The sequence below is a fragment of the Agelaius phoeniceus genome, chromosome Z (genome assembly GCF_051311805.1).
Source record: "Agelaius phoeniceus isolate bAgePho1 chromosome Z, bAgePho1.hap1, whole genome shotgun sequence".
In the NCBI taxonomy this organism is placed as follows: domain Eukaryota; kingdom Metazoa; phylum Chordata; class Aves; order Passeriformes; family Icteridae; genus Agelaius; species Agelaius phoeniceus.
Window position 1 is genome coordinate 52197602 of NC_135303.1, and position 16499 is coordinate 52214100.

Here is a 16499-nt window from a genome sequence, read left to right on the forward strand (position 1 = left end):
TTTAGGCTAGGGCTTTTGTGCCAAAATATTTATGTTAATGTAAGGGAGTGAAAGGCCCAAAGCTTCATTGAATTGAAAACTATATTGAAATACATGTTGAAAGAGAAATTTGGCACTGACTTTCACTAGAGAGAAGAGGAAAAGAGGTTATAGCCTTGATTACTCTTATTCCATGTTTTAATTCGAGCTTGGCAAGATCTCTTCTGCTATCCACTACAGGAAATGAAGAGCGGGAGAGAGAAGTGGGAGAAGAGCACAAACTGCCTAATTTTATGGAGTACAGCTGGATGCCAAAAATGCATGGGGACATGTAACTAGATCTATGCTGCTGTCTCAGTCTAAAGGCTTTTTAAGAGATCCATCTGTCAAATTCTATTATTAGTTTATTATTTTAAAATTAATGTTGGGTTTTGTTTTCTTCTTTCTGTTATGAGCTGTTTACAGGATCCCTCATAAGACTTCCAAGGTAAGAGAGAATTGAAGGAAAAAGCTGCACCTTAGGAATGGGACAATTTCAGGTTTACAGTATTTTGAGTTTTTTCCACTTTTATAAGAATATGTTTTGTAAAAATCCATTGGCAGCATAGAGACATCTGCATATGAAATCCTAACATGTCTTTTGCAGAGAAGATTACCATGAAGATGGGTTCTGTCAGCCATATAGGGGAATTGCGTGTGCACGGATCATTGGAAACAGAACCATTTATGTGGACTCCCTCCAGATGCAAGGGGAAATTGAAAACCGAATTACTGGTAAGCTTACACATCTCATTAGCAGGGAGAAACATTCATAAAAGTATCCAGTTCAGGTAAAAACAGTGCTATCATCCTTCTCGTTTTGTCAGCCAATGATGAAGACATCTTTATATTAAGGTTTTGAGGGGGTGAGCCTGTTTCCCACTTGAGCATCTAGTAAAATTTGGAGCAAGGAAGATGAGTATCTGTGGTAATATGTAAAGCTTCTTCCATGTCCTTAAGTGAAATGTCAGAGTACTGAATTTTTAACAGCTTCTAGTTTATACTGGAGCTTTTTGCATGATGGATTGAAAAAGAAGATTTTGATACTTTAAATGCTTTTGTGATATAGTGTAAAAGTACTGATCTTTTATTTTCTTGAAAAGTGTATGGTTGCCTTTCCCTTGGGCTTCTTTCCTTTTTGCATAATTCTGGCCGAGTGTGGATTTCACATTGATTTATATAAAACAAGAGTTGACCTTCCTGTGCTCTGCCTATGTTTAATCTTTGAACGTACTTTTTGTGCAGAGTTGCAAACATGCATCCAAAACCTTAATGATTTTTAATGGGCTGTACGTCAACATGGATTTTCTTCACTGGATATCAGCTAGCTGATTTTAGCAGCTGTGACTCTGATGTACACAAAGTAGAGCAAGCAAAATGAAACCATGGAATAGAGCAAACTGTTTGTCATAGCGTATAGCAAATTAGGTCAGTCCAGCAGGAGCTGATTTGCATCTGGCCAGATACAGCTCACTAATGGACTCTCCAACTTCAGCATAACTAGTTGCCAAAAGGAGTTTAACTTCACTTGTCAGCTCTAACTCCCTAAAGACTAACTCCCTAAAGAATCCTTGAAGATTCATTGTTAATCCAGGAATCCAAGTCCTTTTTTTTTTTCCTGTTCTTGAAATGGTGACCAGATTCCGGGACTGGCAAAATGCAGGTCCTGACCTTTACTTATGCTATTACAACACATTCTCCTCCCACCCTTCTCCTGTACTCTGTTGTAACTCTAGCCTCTTTAAACATTATGTTATTAATTAATACATATTGATACTTTTTTTTCTTTTTTCACCAGCTACATAATCTCTGTCCTGTTTGGATGTTTTTCAGCAATATGGAAGTGTTTAACTATCTGGAATTACTAAATCTGTAATTCTGTGAATTAGGTTCATAATGTTCTCTTCAAAAAGCAAAACCAAACTCAACTGATATTACCCAGAAAATGTTCATTGATTGAGCTGTACTTGTTTCTGGGATATGGAACATGGGCACTGATGACCTGGCTGCTGGTTTCCTAGTATTACCAATTATCTGTCAGATTTACAAAGCTAGGGTGTTGGAACGCTCTGTTTTGCAGTTGAGGAGAACTCCTGATGGAATTCCTGATGTTGTCTTTCAGGAAGATGCTGAGAACACCATATAGAGCTGCCCAGTGCCTCGCTAGGCAGTTATGACAGTCTGTTAATAATATAGCATTTTCAAATGGTACACTTTTGAAGGTCATACCAGACATCTTATGCAAAAGTACCCTGAGGATTTAATAGCATTTTTGGTTCTTGTAAGCCATATTATATATAAAGCAGGTATTGTGAGACGGGGTGTTCTATACCCATATGACAGGGTACTTTTGAAATTGCAGTAACTTGTCAGGTAAAGGAAATAGTTGAAAAAAGCTGAATAGTTGCTGCTGAGATTTTGCTGATAGTTTTGCTCATACCTCCTAACTGCAGTTTTTGATGGTGTGCTGCAATGTGCATGGGAAGTGGGGACACCTACTGTCCAACTCAAGGAGCATTTAGCCAGGTTACATCTATGGGGAATTTTCATTCTGGAGTTTCATTTCCCTGCTGTACTCTTGTGAGAAATATATATTCTTTGTCTCCATGGCCCCTTGTGCTTTTTGGTCCTGGCCATGTGATTGGGTGAGAATAGCAACCTTTGGTTAAAAAAATAATTACATTTCTGGAGAAAATCTTTAGATGTGGCTTGGAAGACTGGAAGGACAATGAATAACACACAGAACTGATGCCTGACCTGTGTATATTTGTTTGGCTACCAAGGTCTCAGCTGTGCTGTTTAACATCTGTTTAATAAATAAAATATAAACCCCTTAGATGCTACCACACAGTACTGCTGGCTTTTGCAGCTTCCATCAAAATAAAGATATAATTGTAAATTGTGCACTCGTCTCTCACGATGATCTAAATTCTGTAATGCAATGCCTTCACAAAACTTAGTGTGGAGTTTCAAACAACTGAGAGTGACTACTTCAGTCCTTCAGTTTTCTTTTTTCCATTTTAGTCTTTGCGACAAGCATATGTTACAACTATCCTTTGAGGCCTGATGGTCTGCTTGCATGCAGTGTTCCCAGTATGACTGATAAGTGGTTGTATTCCTGCATTAATATTTTTGAATTAAAATAAGCAAAGGTGTAAACAGTCTAAAAAGCTAGATTTGCAGCTGCTTGTTGCATATTTGGTGTTCAGGAAGAGATTCTGTGGTATCATGTGTCTACAGGAAATAGGTGATTGAAAGGAGAGAGCTGGACAAGAGAGAAAGACTTTATTTGTAGGTTGTAAATAGACTTCTGAATGGCATTTCCTCTCTTTTTACAGTGTGAGTTGGTGGAACATGCAGTCTAGCAACTCTTACTCATGAATGATGCCTTACTGAGGGAGTGAATGTTCCTACATTTAAAGGTTGATTCAGCAGCAGATACATGATGCACACACACATTTGTCTTTCCTTTGCAATGTGTAAGAAAATTTTGAGCTAAATGTTAGCGTGTAGGTGCTGAGAGCTGAAGGGAAGAATTACATTCCTAGCTCATTATGACATTCATCTTAATGTGATCAGCATGCTGAGACTGATTACATTAATTCTCCACAAAGCTGCTGCATGTTAGGCTTCTCATGTCTGTTTAAAGCCATGTCTTCCCAAATATCAATGATACACTTCTTTTTGCCTGACAAGCCTTGAAAAATACTTGTTTATTTATCAAAATGTCTACAGGAAGAAGAAGTTAGGAAGAATCCTTGTTCAGATTTTCTGTAATTAGGAACTTTGGAAATACATACCAGTATCCTGGCAGGTGTATCTTGCTTTTCTTTGCTTTTGATCCGTGTAAGTTAAAATTAGCCAGTAGTCTGAGCACTGGGAACTGTAATTTCTGGGAATTGAGGCCTACAAGCTCTGTGCAGATGTCAGAGGGACACTGGGATGTTGGGTTTTCTTGCTGCATTTGTCAACCCTCCTTTACAGCAGAAATTACCTCATTTGCCAATAGGCTTTCAGACCCTTAAGGAAAGAATAAAGATGTTCAAATGACATGAAAATTAAGTTTTTTTCTCATGCTATGAATCAATACTCGTCTGTATTTTTGTTCCTCTGCAGCTGCGTTTACCATGATTGGCACTTCGACGCATTTGTCTGACCAGTGCTCGCAGTTCGCTATACCATCCTTCTGCCACTTTGTGTTTCCCCTGTGCGATGAGCGTTCTCGCACCCCTAAGCCACGGGAGCTGTGCCGGGATGAATGTGAAGTTCTGGAGAATGATCTCTGTAGGCAGGAGTACAACATTGCTAGGTCAAACCCCCTCATCTTGATGCAGCTACAGTTGCCTAAGTGTGAGGACCTCCCACGACCAGACACCTTGGAAGCGGCCAACTGCATAAGAATTGGGATCCCTGTGGAGAGACTGAGCCGATGTAAGTCCATGTGTTTCATCACTGGGAAAAAGTACAGCTTGATGTTTCTTTTGATTGTGTCTGAGAGACAATATTTATCAGCCATTCTTTTTGTAAAGAAAGTGGTGAACTACTCATTTTTATCTTGTTAATACTGACCATAATCTTGCAGTGTTGTAGAGTTAGGATGGCAAGGAAGCCTAAAGGATGCTGCTTGTCCAACAGAATGTTTTATATCAACCACCCAGGGCTATAAAACTTCCTATTCACCTGGCTGATTTGATGCAGATTTTCAGAGTGTTGCCACCACCTGGCTCAGTCCTTGCCTTTTTGGGTGAGCCTGCCCATATATCTATTTAAGAGTTTTGTTTACCTATTGATTAAGTTCATACAGTTTGTTGAAGCATCACTGGAAGATCTGTCAGGAAACTAACCACCTAGTGTTCATTCTTTCTGTATGGGAACCCACAGGAATATGAATCCTGTAAATTGAACATGGGGTGCAATTATCTTCCTTTACCCCTTTACCCAAATGGTAAATACATTCTTTACCCAAATGGGATGGGTGAAAACATTGATCTTGTATTGATCACGAATTTGTATTTACATCCAAAAGTAGAAGGACTGTTCTGTTCTGCATACTACTTGTATGCAGTCTTTCTCACTGCTCCATTTCATAGCGATTAATCACAACCCCCTACATTGTTCAATAAGAAAACTCAAAGAGACCAAAGATGTTTAAAGTACAATGTGTAATAAGATTATTTTGACTATCTGTGGATTCTGTCTGAATCCACAGTTAGGAGCAGGAGCCATGGCATAATGGTAGACATAAAAGACTAGTTCTGTGCTTTTATATAAATAATGTAGTGTAGTTGAGAAACAGAAGTAACTGAGAATACAATGACAGAGACAAATCAGACAGGGAAGAGATATCAAGCAAAAGGCATGAGAACAAAATCAGTAAAACATCTGGTGAAAGTTGTCTGTGATTCTCAGAGCCAGTGGTGCTGCCACTGATGGAACAGCTGCAACTTGAGTATTTGTGGGGTTTGAGAGAGCTGGATTCCTGAGTGTTGGAGAGGGGAGAACAGAAAAATGGAGAAGATAATATTGCAAAAATGCATGATTCAGCTCGGATGATGCATATAGAAGACAAGCACTCAAAAAGTATGAAGAGAGGATAGCAGCAAAACAAAGAACAAAGATGTGGGTCCAGCAAATATGAAAATGATGCTTCTAAAAAGAGGAAGATCCTGAATCCTTTCTTTCTAAACATGAAAATAAGGAAACAGAGGCATGAGGCTTTAACTGATTTCTATAGCAAGTGATCAGTGTGAAGAAAATGGGAAGATTATGAGAAGCAAAAGTTTTTATTTTTGATATCTGGAGACTTTTACTGAAGGGAAACTCATATCTCTGATTTACTTTACCTTATCATGTTCTGTATCTAAAGGTCCATACATGCTTCTTAGTCTCCATTTGAATTCAGAATTGAGAGTACTCATGTGTATACCATAGATTATGTCCATTCCAGGACATAATCCAGAAATAACTGGGTGTAAAAGTACAGATATATACAGAACTGAAATTTCAAAGTTAACAGATTTAATGAAATCTCAAGGTACCTAAATTTGAGTACTTGTTTGCATACACGTTCTTCAGTTGTTTTGGTCATTGTGTCCCTTGATTGTTTTGATTTTTCTAACATTTTCCCAAACCCTGTGTTTTAGATCATCAGTGCTACAATGGCTCTGGAGCTGACTACAGAGGGACCGTCAGTGTTACCAAGTCAGGCCACACTTGCCAACTCTGGGACTCACAGAGTCCCCACAACCATGATCTGACAAGCACACAGTTTCCAGAGCTAGGTGGAGGACATGCATATTGTCGAAATCCTGGAGGTCAAATGGATGGTCCGTGGTGTTTTACAAAGAATAAAAACGTACGCATGGAACTGTGTGACATACCTTCTTGTAGTATGTATTCTCTTTCTTTTTTCTCCTACTACTGTTCTGAATCCTGTGTAATTTTGAATGTTCCTGGTTATTATAAGTACAATTAATTTAGGAGGGTTATACTTCTATATGTTTGACTTGCAGCAACTTTGTTTTGTGTTGTAATTGTTTAATGTTTTCTGGAGAATGAGTTTGTAAGATATTCTGACCATTTTTTATTATATACTGGATGCTTACTTAGTCTGAGCTAAGTCTCAGTTTGATGCTGCAGTTTTTATTTTGACTTGTCAAATGACAGATTGCACATGCAAATCACCAGTATGTGCTTGGTTTGCTCACGCTGCTCCAAGGGTACATTCTCTTGCTCTGTATGACATCTTGCAGGCAGCAAAGATTTTCAAATCCTATAGAGGGAGATATAGCACCATGCCTGGTTGGAAAGAAACAGTTTCAAGTGCAGAAACAAGCAGTTTGAAGTACATAAAGCAGATGATCTTATCAGAAAAGTCCTACACTAGCTGCTAGTGGCTCTGTACAGCACAACTGTTTGCAAAAATAAAAAGTACAGCTCTGATAGATTGTTCTGCTCATTTTCCCAGTGTTGGTGTACACACATACTGGACTTCACACATTGGTAATTGTGTTTGGATATGACAGTGTCTCTGGATATGACAGCTAATACTGTACTTCATTAGGAAGAAAAGCATGCTTCCTGCAGCAAGATACAAATATGTCATGGAGGCCATAAAAGTGGATTACGTGGATCTCTAAAACTGCTCAGAACTAATACAAAATTTTGTAGTTACTTCACTTTTTTGCAGTAACATGATTTGACATTTATAATAAATTTCTACATTGCATGTACCGTAGGGTAAAGATAACACCAGGACGTGGTTGTGGTGAAAGCAGTTGCCACAAATAGCAAAACCACAGGTTACAGAAAACATCCCAGGCAGTTCCAGTGAACATTTTTGACATCACTAGGCTTTCCTAAAGTCTCTAAGTATTAAGTGAAAAAATATTTTAGGAAGGTTCCAGACCTAGATGTATTGGTGGCTCTTTCATGTCTTTCTCACTCTAACATAAAAGCTCTGCAATTCTATTAAGTACAGAACAAATCATATCTCTACCAATGAGAAGTGCAACTTATTTTATTCTGGGCAGAAGTAGCACCAGTAGAGGTAAAGAATGGGCCAAGTGTTGATGAAATGACTGAATCTATGAGAATGGGTCAGACTGTGTTGTTGTTCTGGGGCACATTGAACTCACTGGCTTATATATTGTGATGGAGTTTGCTCACTTGTTCTTTATACCCTGAACAGGATAATGCAGTGATATCTGGTCTGTATTTTATGGTTTCCTCAACTGGAAATCTCAAAAATAAAGTAAAATTAATCACATACTGTTATGGCCCACACATTAAATATGGGGCCCCTAGTTTATCTTCAAACTGTCGATTGCTATGTCCATTCAAGCTTTTTTGAAATATATAATGAAAAATTATGAAGAAAGGAGAGAAGGTAATGTGACTTCTGTTTTCAGGGCATAGTTTACTTTTGATTTAAAATATAGTATTAATAATCATTTGTGTTACTATCAAATAGCTTAAAAATACTTACTGTAACCATTTCTGTGCTTGACAGGTCCACGTGACAACAGCAAAATGGGAATCCTCTACATCCTTGTTCCCAGCATAGCCATCCCTCTGGTGATAGCCTGCCTTTTCTTCCTGGTCTGCATGTGCAGAAACAAGCAGAAGGCATCTGCTGCTACACCACAGCGCCGCCAGCTGATGGCATCTCCCAGCCAAGACATGGAAATGCCACTCATTAATCAACATAAACAGGTATTTCTTACACAGTTTGCTTAGGCCCAGGTATTTTGAAAGTGCAGTGATTTTCAGCATCTCATGTTGTCTGTGTTCAAATTGACCCATGTTGTCAGGGACCTAATTTTCATAGTGTTGAGGCCATCTACTTCAGGGAAAACCAGGTCTGGCACTTTGTAGGTGTCTCTATAAATCCTGACCTTGGACAACAGCTTTCAGTACACAGTATTTAATGGCATTTGTCCTTACCCATCAATTGCCATTCTGCCTGTTGTCCAAGTGACTGGAAAAGTGGTCATTTCTGATCCAGTCTTCAGCCTGCAGCTCATTTTTGCTCCTGGTAATGACGTGGCCTGTTTGCCTGTTTAAAGCATGATGCACCCTGGGGTTTCTTGTTCTAATCCTTCAGCACAAGACCTCTGGTGTTCTGATCCATAAGTAAGTTGAGAGCTGAGATGGCATGCAACATGTTTCCAAGGCTGTGAATCACAAAGGATGGTGAAAGGAAAATGGCTTTGAACTCATGTCTACATATGTCAGCTCCTGCATAGGATTTTCTAGGTCAGCTAATTGATCTCTGAACTAAAATCCTGTTCAGACCTAATGTCAAATTTTTAACCACAACATTTACAAGATGCAAGCTCTAAAAAACAGTGCTTACTTTGGAAGTTGGCAACACCTGTTCAGGAAACTGTAGAGTATTTGATGAATATTACCAATTGTAATTAATTGCGATGATTTTGTGAGTTAATCTGAACACTTGAAGGAAATTTTCCAGCCCAGTCTATAGGCTGTTGGACACTAAAATGAGAAGTTGTTCCCAAATCACCTGCTAAAATATCTTCTCAGCCTGCCCTGCTCCCTCATGCTGTGGTGTCCTGTATGTGAAGCTGTGCCAGCTGCACCTCATTTGGTCAGGGACTCCTCCATCCCGTGCTGGTCAGGACAGATGCATTACATCACCATCACAAACTGCCTTGCTTTCCCTTCCAGCTGCAGAGGGAGGGCTCTGGGGATTTCCTACTCTTGGATCTGCAACCTTTTTCTCCAAGTACCAAAGAGAAATTCCTTCTCCTTTCTTCTCCAATTCCACCCCTGTCTTTATTGAAGCTAGCTCAAGGTTCCTCAGCACTGGTACTGTTCACTGCTGCCCATGGGCAGGGGCCATTCCTGTACTGAAACAAAGAAAGAAAGGGCATTATCTGGTTCTGCAGAGCTGAAAGAGAGAGATTTTGTTCCTTCTTCTGCTGGAAAGGATGTTTCAGTTCACTCTGAGACTGCCACCTCCTCAGCCTCCTTGCTTTTCTGACAGACATCCCCTGGGCAGCTCGAGGCTGGTCTGCAGGCAAAGTACAGCTGCAGTTAATAGATGTCATTGCTTGCAAGATTTACTCTGAACCCAATATTCATTTAGTTTCAGAAAGTGTGGCCACTCCTTTATAAAAATAATTCTATCCATTATCCTGCAGTATAATGCAATTTATACTTCTGATAATAGTGTAACTCATTTCAAGGTTAATTGTGAAATCAATATACTGATTTATTATACACAAAATACACAAAAAACCAGAAAAATCCTTTTGGCCCAATTTTTGTTCCATTTGGAGATCTAACCACTGGGGATCTTTAATAAGAGATCCTGATGTTCAGAAAATGTTGTGATATTTTTTACTGACTGTCTTTTCTTCATTTCAGGCTAAGCTTAAAGAAATTAATCTGTCCACTGTGAGATTTATGGAAGAACTAGGAGAGGAGAGGTTTGGAAAAGTCTACAAGGGGCATCTCTTTGGTACAGCACCAGGTGAACAGACACAAGCCGTTGCCATTAAGACACTTAAAGACAAAGCAGAACTGGCTCTTCGGGAAGAATTTAAACATGAGGCAATGATGAGATCACGATTACAGCACCCAAACATAGTTTGTTTGCTGGGAATAGTGACAAAGGAACAACCTGTAAGTATGATATTTAGTTATTGTTCCCACAGTGATCTCCATGAGTTCTTGGTGATGAGATCTCCCCACTCGGATGTTGGCAGCACTGATGATGACAAGACAGTAAAATCCACTCTGGAACCGGCAGACTTTTTTCACATTGTGACTCAGATAGCTGCAGGAATGGAATATCTTTCTAGCCACCATGTTGTCCACAAGGACTTGGCCACTAGAAACATACTAGTGTTCGATAAACTGAATGTGAAAATATCTGATTTGGGCCTTTTCAGGGAAGTTTATGCTGCTGATTACTACAAACTGATGGGAAATTCCCTTCTTCCTATCCGGTGGATGTCCCCTGAGGCTATTATGTATGGCAAGTTTTCTATTGATTCAGATATATGGTCATACGGAGTTGTCTTGTGGGAAGTTTTCAGCTATGGCCTGCAGCCTTACTGTGGTTATTCCAACCAGGATGTCATTGAGATGATCAGGAACCGACAAGTTTTGCCATGTCCCGATGACTGCCCCACGTGGATATACACTTTGATGTTGGAGTGTTGGAATGAATTTCCCAACAGAAGACCAAGATTTAAAGATATACATAACAGACTAAGAACATGGGGGAACCTTTCTAATTACAACAGCTCAGCACAAACTTCTGGGGCAAGCAACACCACACAAACAAGTTCTCTCAGCACAAGCCCTGTTAGCAATGTCAGCAATGCTAGATACATTGGACCAAAGCAGAAAACTCCAGCCTTCCCTCAACCTCAGTTCATACAAATGAAAGGCCAGATGAGACCAATGGTCCCACCTCCTCAGCTCTACATTCCAGTGAATGGTTACCAGCCAATGCCTGCCTATGGTGCTTACTTGCCAAATTTTTATCCTGTCCAAATTCCAATGCAAATGGCTCCTCAGCAGATACCTCCCCAGATCATTCCCAAGCCAGGCTCCCACCACAGTGGGAGTGGATCCACCAGCACAGGCTATGTAACAACAGCACCTTCCAATGCATCAGTGGCCGACAGGGCTGCTCTGCTGTCAGAAGGCACAGATGACACACACAATGGAACAGAAGATATTGCCCAGAACCCTGTCCAGGAGGAGGAGGAGGAAGAGGGCTCGGTGCCTGAAACGGAATTGCTGGGTGATAATGACACACTTCAGATGGATGAAGCAGAAATTCAATCAGTAGCCTAAGGAATTTGGCCTATTGCTAAGAATTCCACGTCGCTTCCATGCACGGAGACAGTATATCCTTAGGCTTAGTAGAGTGATTTTGATCTGACTCAAAGAAACAAAACTAAAAAAAAAGCAACATCCATTTAAAAGTGCAGCAGTAATGACATACCAGGTCTAATGACCATTGCCACCAGCAGATTTTTCAAATATGGTGGTATAGACTTGCTGGGTTTAATCTTTTTTACTGTCCTAGAGTTCTTGAGAGGAGCTGCTTTTTAAATATGTACTGTTGCTGTGCAACATGTTGCAGAGTGGCATTGCACATCATGTATATCATGATATATGAGTGTAATGTTAGTGAATTATGCTTAGGCTAACAACACAAAAAGGAATCCAGCTATGGTTGCAGAATTGCTCTAAGCATAAAGAAGTGCCCTGGATGTGATGGACAGCTTAGTTTGTAGTATTTATCTTTTCAACATAATGAACACAAGATTGTTGTTTGCTTTTTGAGTCTGAAGATCTAAGTTGAGAATAATGATCTGTGTTTGTATTACAATAAGAAGGAAAGGAGGAAACTGAACATAAAATTGCCTGTGGTGAGTAAGACCACGGGCCCAGCCCAGTAGCATGTCTTGAAAGACCATCGATAATGCCTGCCAAGGGATAGACTGCAAAGGCAATTTCACTCGCAGAAATTTCCCAGGGTATTGTCCCAGCCTCCAGCAATTTGTGACAAAGGGCCTTCCCAAGGCAGAAGTGGAATTTTTTTTTTGTTAAATAACCTTTGATGGAATTTTCTACCGTGAATTTATCCAAATGATTTTGAACTCACATAGAGCTAGAGTATCCACAACAGCTTGTGGAGTAACATGAGAAGAGAAAGGATGGTTTTCTTTCATCAGTTTGGGTGAATGACTGACAGAAGCTTCCAAATGAGATCATCTGACTGCATTTGTGGATGAAAGTATTCCTTCTCTGCTGTGTATTTTCAACAGCAAACAGCCTTAATACACTGTTAACCAAAAATGGGGATATTGTAGGGGATATTATAGGTGTGCACTAACTTAATAAATCCAACTTTAAATGGTTATCAAGTATAGAAAAGGGCTCCACATGTGTGTTCCTACATTGTAAAAGTGTTGGGTTTTGTGTGGGGTTACAGACTTGATTTACCACAGTTACTGCTGGATTGCATGCGATACCATGTTTTTTTCCCGACTTTTTAGTAGAAATGATCTCTGAACTTTAGAAGACCAAAATAAGCAGTAATATACAAGGTGCTGTTTTTGTGCTTCTATTTGCAGGATGAATCGTGTACAGACCTTTAAATGTAATTTATGTTTTACTACATTTTATATACATTTTTTTCATTGAAATATTTGGACTTTTGAATGACTGACTGTATAACTTAACCATTCACAATATTCGCATGTGGTGCAGTTTTATGGTATTGCTGTTCCATTTTGTTAAACATGCAGACAGGTCCATTCATTTCATGACTCCTTTCTGTAATACAAGCGGTACACATTCTCATTGTAGCATTGTAGCCAACACACACTATAGCTGTAAGTTCTACATCCAACATGGAGTATTCAATAAAGTGGTGCAAGAGGTATGATGAAGTATGTTATCCTACAGGCACTGTTTTTGTTATGGTACTTTGTGGAAATAGAAATGGCCTCAATTGCTTAAGTTACAGGTTTCACACTTTAAACTACAAGTTTTTATTTTATGAAATTGGGATTCACTTGTAAGTCATGTATCATTGTGATCTACACCCTGTGTTCAAGGTATGGCAACATTACTTATTTCCGGCATTTCACCTGGACTTGGAAATGCACTGGTAGGAATAAAATATGAAAGCTTTATTACTTGTGTTAATATAATGCAGCTTTGGGTGCTTTTACTAAATAAAGGATAAATAAAAAAGAAAAAAAGGTGACATTTATTTACATGAAGTTCTTTGTTTTTTTCTAGATTTCCTTATCTCAGATAAATGAACTTGATTAATCAACTACACTGTCTTTCTTTGTTCCTTTGCTAACTTACTTCAGGGTAAATTGAGAGAAAAGGGTCCAGTTATACCACAGATTTGTCAGTGAGAGAAAAGATAAGTAAGCAAATGAATGGCAGTCAGTGGAAGCTTCTGTACAGTGCTGTCTGAAGTTCAGCCTATTTCTAGTAGTCAGCATTATGACTTTGTGTGTTTTCAATATTGTTTGGGAAACTCCTATTTCTCTTATTTAAGCCTCACAAATTCACTACAGACAGAAAAAAAGGTCAGATTTCTATACTGATTTTCCCATCCCTCTTAATGTGGTTGTGCTCTCAAAGAGATGGTCGAGGAGCAATACATAATTTCCTAGGCCAGCCTTGGCAGGACACACAGTACTGGAGAGGGATATTCCCCCTCTGGTGATGTGGGTGGGCTCATCTGAGCTGCCAAGATTGGAGCCATGATGGCATGCAAACACCTTCTATGCACTTCAGGTGAGCACCTCTGCACAAGGACCGCCACCAGCGTGTTAGTGGCTACTCCTAAATCATATGGATTGGCAGTAACTACTTGTTCTGCAGCTTCCCAGACTAGTCTTGCCTGTGGTATCTGCTGCACAGTCCCAGCCAGTGTCAAAGTCTGCCTTTCCTCCCCAAGACTTGGAAGCAAGGCCAAGGGAGATCAGGGAAGGGATGAGGAGGTAAGTGGATGGGACAAGATGGTAAGGTGGCAATAAGTGAGGGAAGGGCTGGGGCTGGTCCAAACAAAACCAGCACAATACTGCCCACTTGGACTTGCAAAGGTACTTCTTCCTGGCAGGTCTAGCAAAGCTGGAATTTTTCTTGAGGGCAGAACAGCTTTTCTAGCAGCAAATACATGTCTGGAGGATGAGTAAAGGGCAAGGTATTTTTGAGAAGACTGTGAGGTTGGTTCAAAAGTTTTCTCTTGCTTCTAGTACCCCACTCTGTCTGTATGATTTTCATAAGAAGACTGGTTCTGACATTAAAAAAGTGGATTGGGTGTTGATACTGTGCACAGCAGTCCACTGGTGAGGCAGGAAGGTCCCTGTTTGGGAAAACATATAGGGCAGATGGAGAATGGATTTGCAATCACAGGGCAGGAAAATGGTAATGGTTCCTAGTCTGAGTGGGGAAACTGACTATAGATGTGTCACTAGCTCCAGTTTGACTTCTGCTCTGATACTGTCCAATATCTACACTACTGAAGGGTTTTCTTCTGTTTTACCCATTGAGACTATAGGGAAGACAAAGCTATAAGGAGTGCAGTATAGGCAGCTGTATAAAATCTGAGGATTCACCTACAATGCTAACTACAAACAGATTAGGCAGGCTTATTACTACTATTAATACAAACTTTGATAGGCAGGTTCATTCCTTCATCTAAACATCTCTACTCTTAGTTTTCATCTAGTGATTTCCCTAAAGACTCATCCAGAGGAACAAGCTCCCTGCTGACATATGAATCCTTTGCTTTTGTATTTTTCATGGCTGTGAGCATCACAGTGAGTCATAGGGAATTTTCTTCATGGCAAAAGTACCTCAAACTTTTATTAGAGAGATGAATTTGATTTTTTTTTTTCTCACTTACTATCTAAGGAGTTCATTAGATGTCACTCACTGGGTTTGTGTTCAGAGGAATCATTTCACTTCACCTATGTGGGAGTAAAGGGAAAAGGTCTGACACTTTCTGGAAGAGAAGTCAAGAATATTTCCTGAGTTGGACAATCTCAAAAGATGTCGGACCTTGAGATGTTTGACAAAACAGATGTAAGGAGAGAAACATCCAGCTGCATGGAGCTGCATGTATCTTCAAATAAACCCTAAGTCGTGGTTTCACAATGGGTAGAAAGTAATTCTGTTTCTAGACAGGCAAATGCTGCAAGCTGTACTCCAAACCAGCATTTCAGTTACCCAAAATATGAAGAAAAAATCAACTGGCAAAACCATCCTCTTTTTGAGGAAAGGGACTAAATTCATATTGTAAGGGACAACAATATATGTTTCTTTTCTATGAATAAATCTATAAATATTAGTGGAATCCATGACAATAATCAAATTTTGGGGATTTGCTCAAACAATGGAAAACTGAGTAGTAACATACAAATAATAGTAGCATATGGCACAAGCAATGGCATGACTCAGTGTATGAGTTTTAGTTCCACCTTACCAGAAAACTGAATTTTGTTTCTAGTTTTTCAAAAGGGGCCTTGCGTAGTCTTTGTACAGCTTCCAGATATGACAATTATGGGCTCCTTCAATCACCAATATGAATTCTAAACAATCTTAGGACTGTTAAGAAATACTAAATTATGTTCACTTGGCAAGATAAACCAAGTCTGTATTATCTGGGTCAGTCAGATCTTTCTCTAGACCAAAATGTACTGTGTCTACTGTGATAAAATATAGAAAAATTGGTTCAGCAGGATTTCCTTTCCAGAAAAATGCTGTAAAAAACTTTTTCACCTACTGTTCCTGGCTTGTACTATGATTGATGTTGTAAAGTTGTAGTGTCTAGACTCTAACAATTTCTCCTTCTTAAACCCCCACACAGTGGGAGTTCCTAGCTCTAGGTTGCCACTGCAGAAGACTGGCCACCTGGCTTGTTTTGTGACCTCAAATAAAAGGCAACCCCTGCATGTGTTTGTGTGCACACATGCCTGATTTTGCAAGAAAAAATATCTGGAATATAAGGCCACAGCTCTGTGTTCAGCATCAAATGAAATGAACAAACACATTTGCGTGTGATGTGCTGTTGTCCCAGGGCTGTGTGAGATCTTGTGCAGCTCTGAATCCAAATCCAATTTCTCCTGGTGTGTACTGGGACCTGCTTCCACTCAGTCACACTCCTTGAGGCTGTGGCGAGAGCAGGACAAATTCTAGTGAGGAATCCTGTAGCAGCACCCATGGAGCACTGCCTCCATGTAGAACTGCCGAGAGGGTTTCCACTGTCACTGTGTCCCTCTTGTCCTATCCAGGCCCCATTTTCGATTAAAATTAAAAAAGAAAATGGTTCTAAATCTTAGCTGAATACCTCAAGATTGCACAAGCAGGGGGAAGTAATGTAACAGAGGTTATGGCAGGAGCTGGAAATAGTATGGGGTTCTGAGGGCTGTAAATCTCCAGGAGAGTCGGAATTTAAAATAATA

The 16499-nt window shown here is 39.7% G+C and overlaps 1 protein-coding gene across 1 annotated transcript in view; it reads left to right on the plus strand.

Moving 5' to 3' along the window:
* The window catches only part of ROR2 (receptor tyrosine kinase like orphan receptor 2), a 143783-nt gene extending 130432 nt beyond the window's left edge, over positions 1-13351 (plus strand). Inside the window, exons 5-9 of the mRNA XM_054652539.2 lie at positions 626-753; positions 4135-4449; positions 6162-6407; positions 8030-8232; positions 9910-13351. Of these exons, the coding sequence (XP_054508514.1) occupies positions 626-753; positions 4135-4449; positions 6162-6407; positions 8030-8232; positions 9910-11352 (2335 nt within the window). The 3' untranslated portion in view covers positions 11353-13351. The remainder of the gene's footprint in view (positions 1-625; positions 754-4134; positions 4450-6161; positions 6408-8029; positions 8233-9909) is intronic.
* Positions 13352-16499: the final 3148 nt, after the last annotated feature.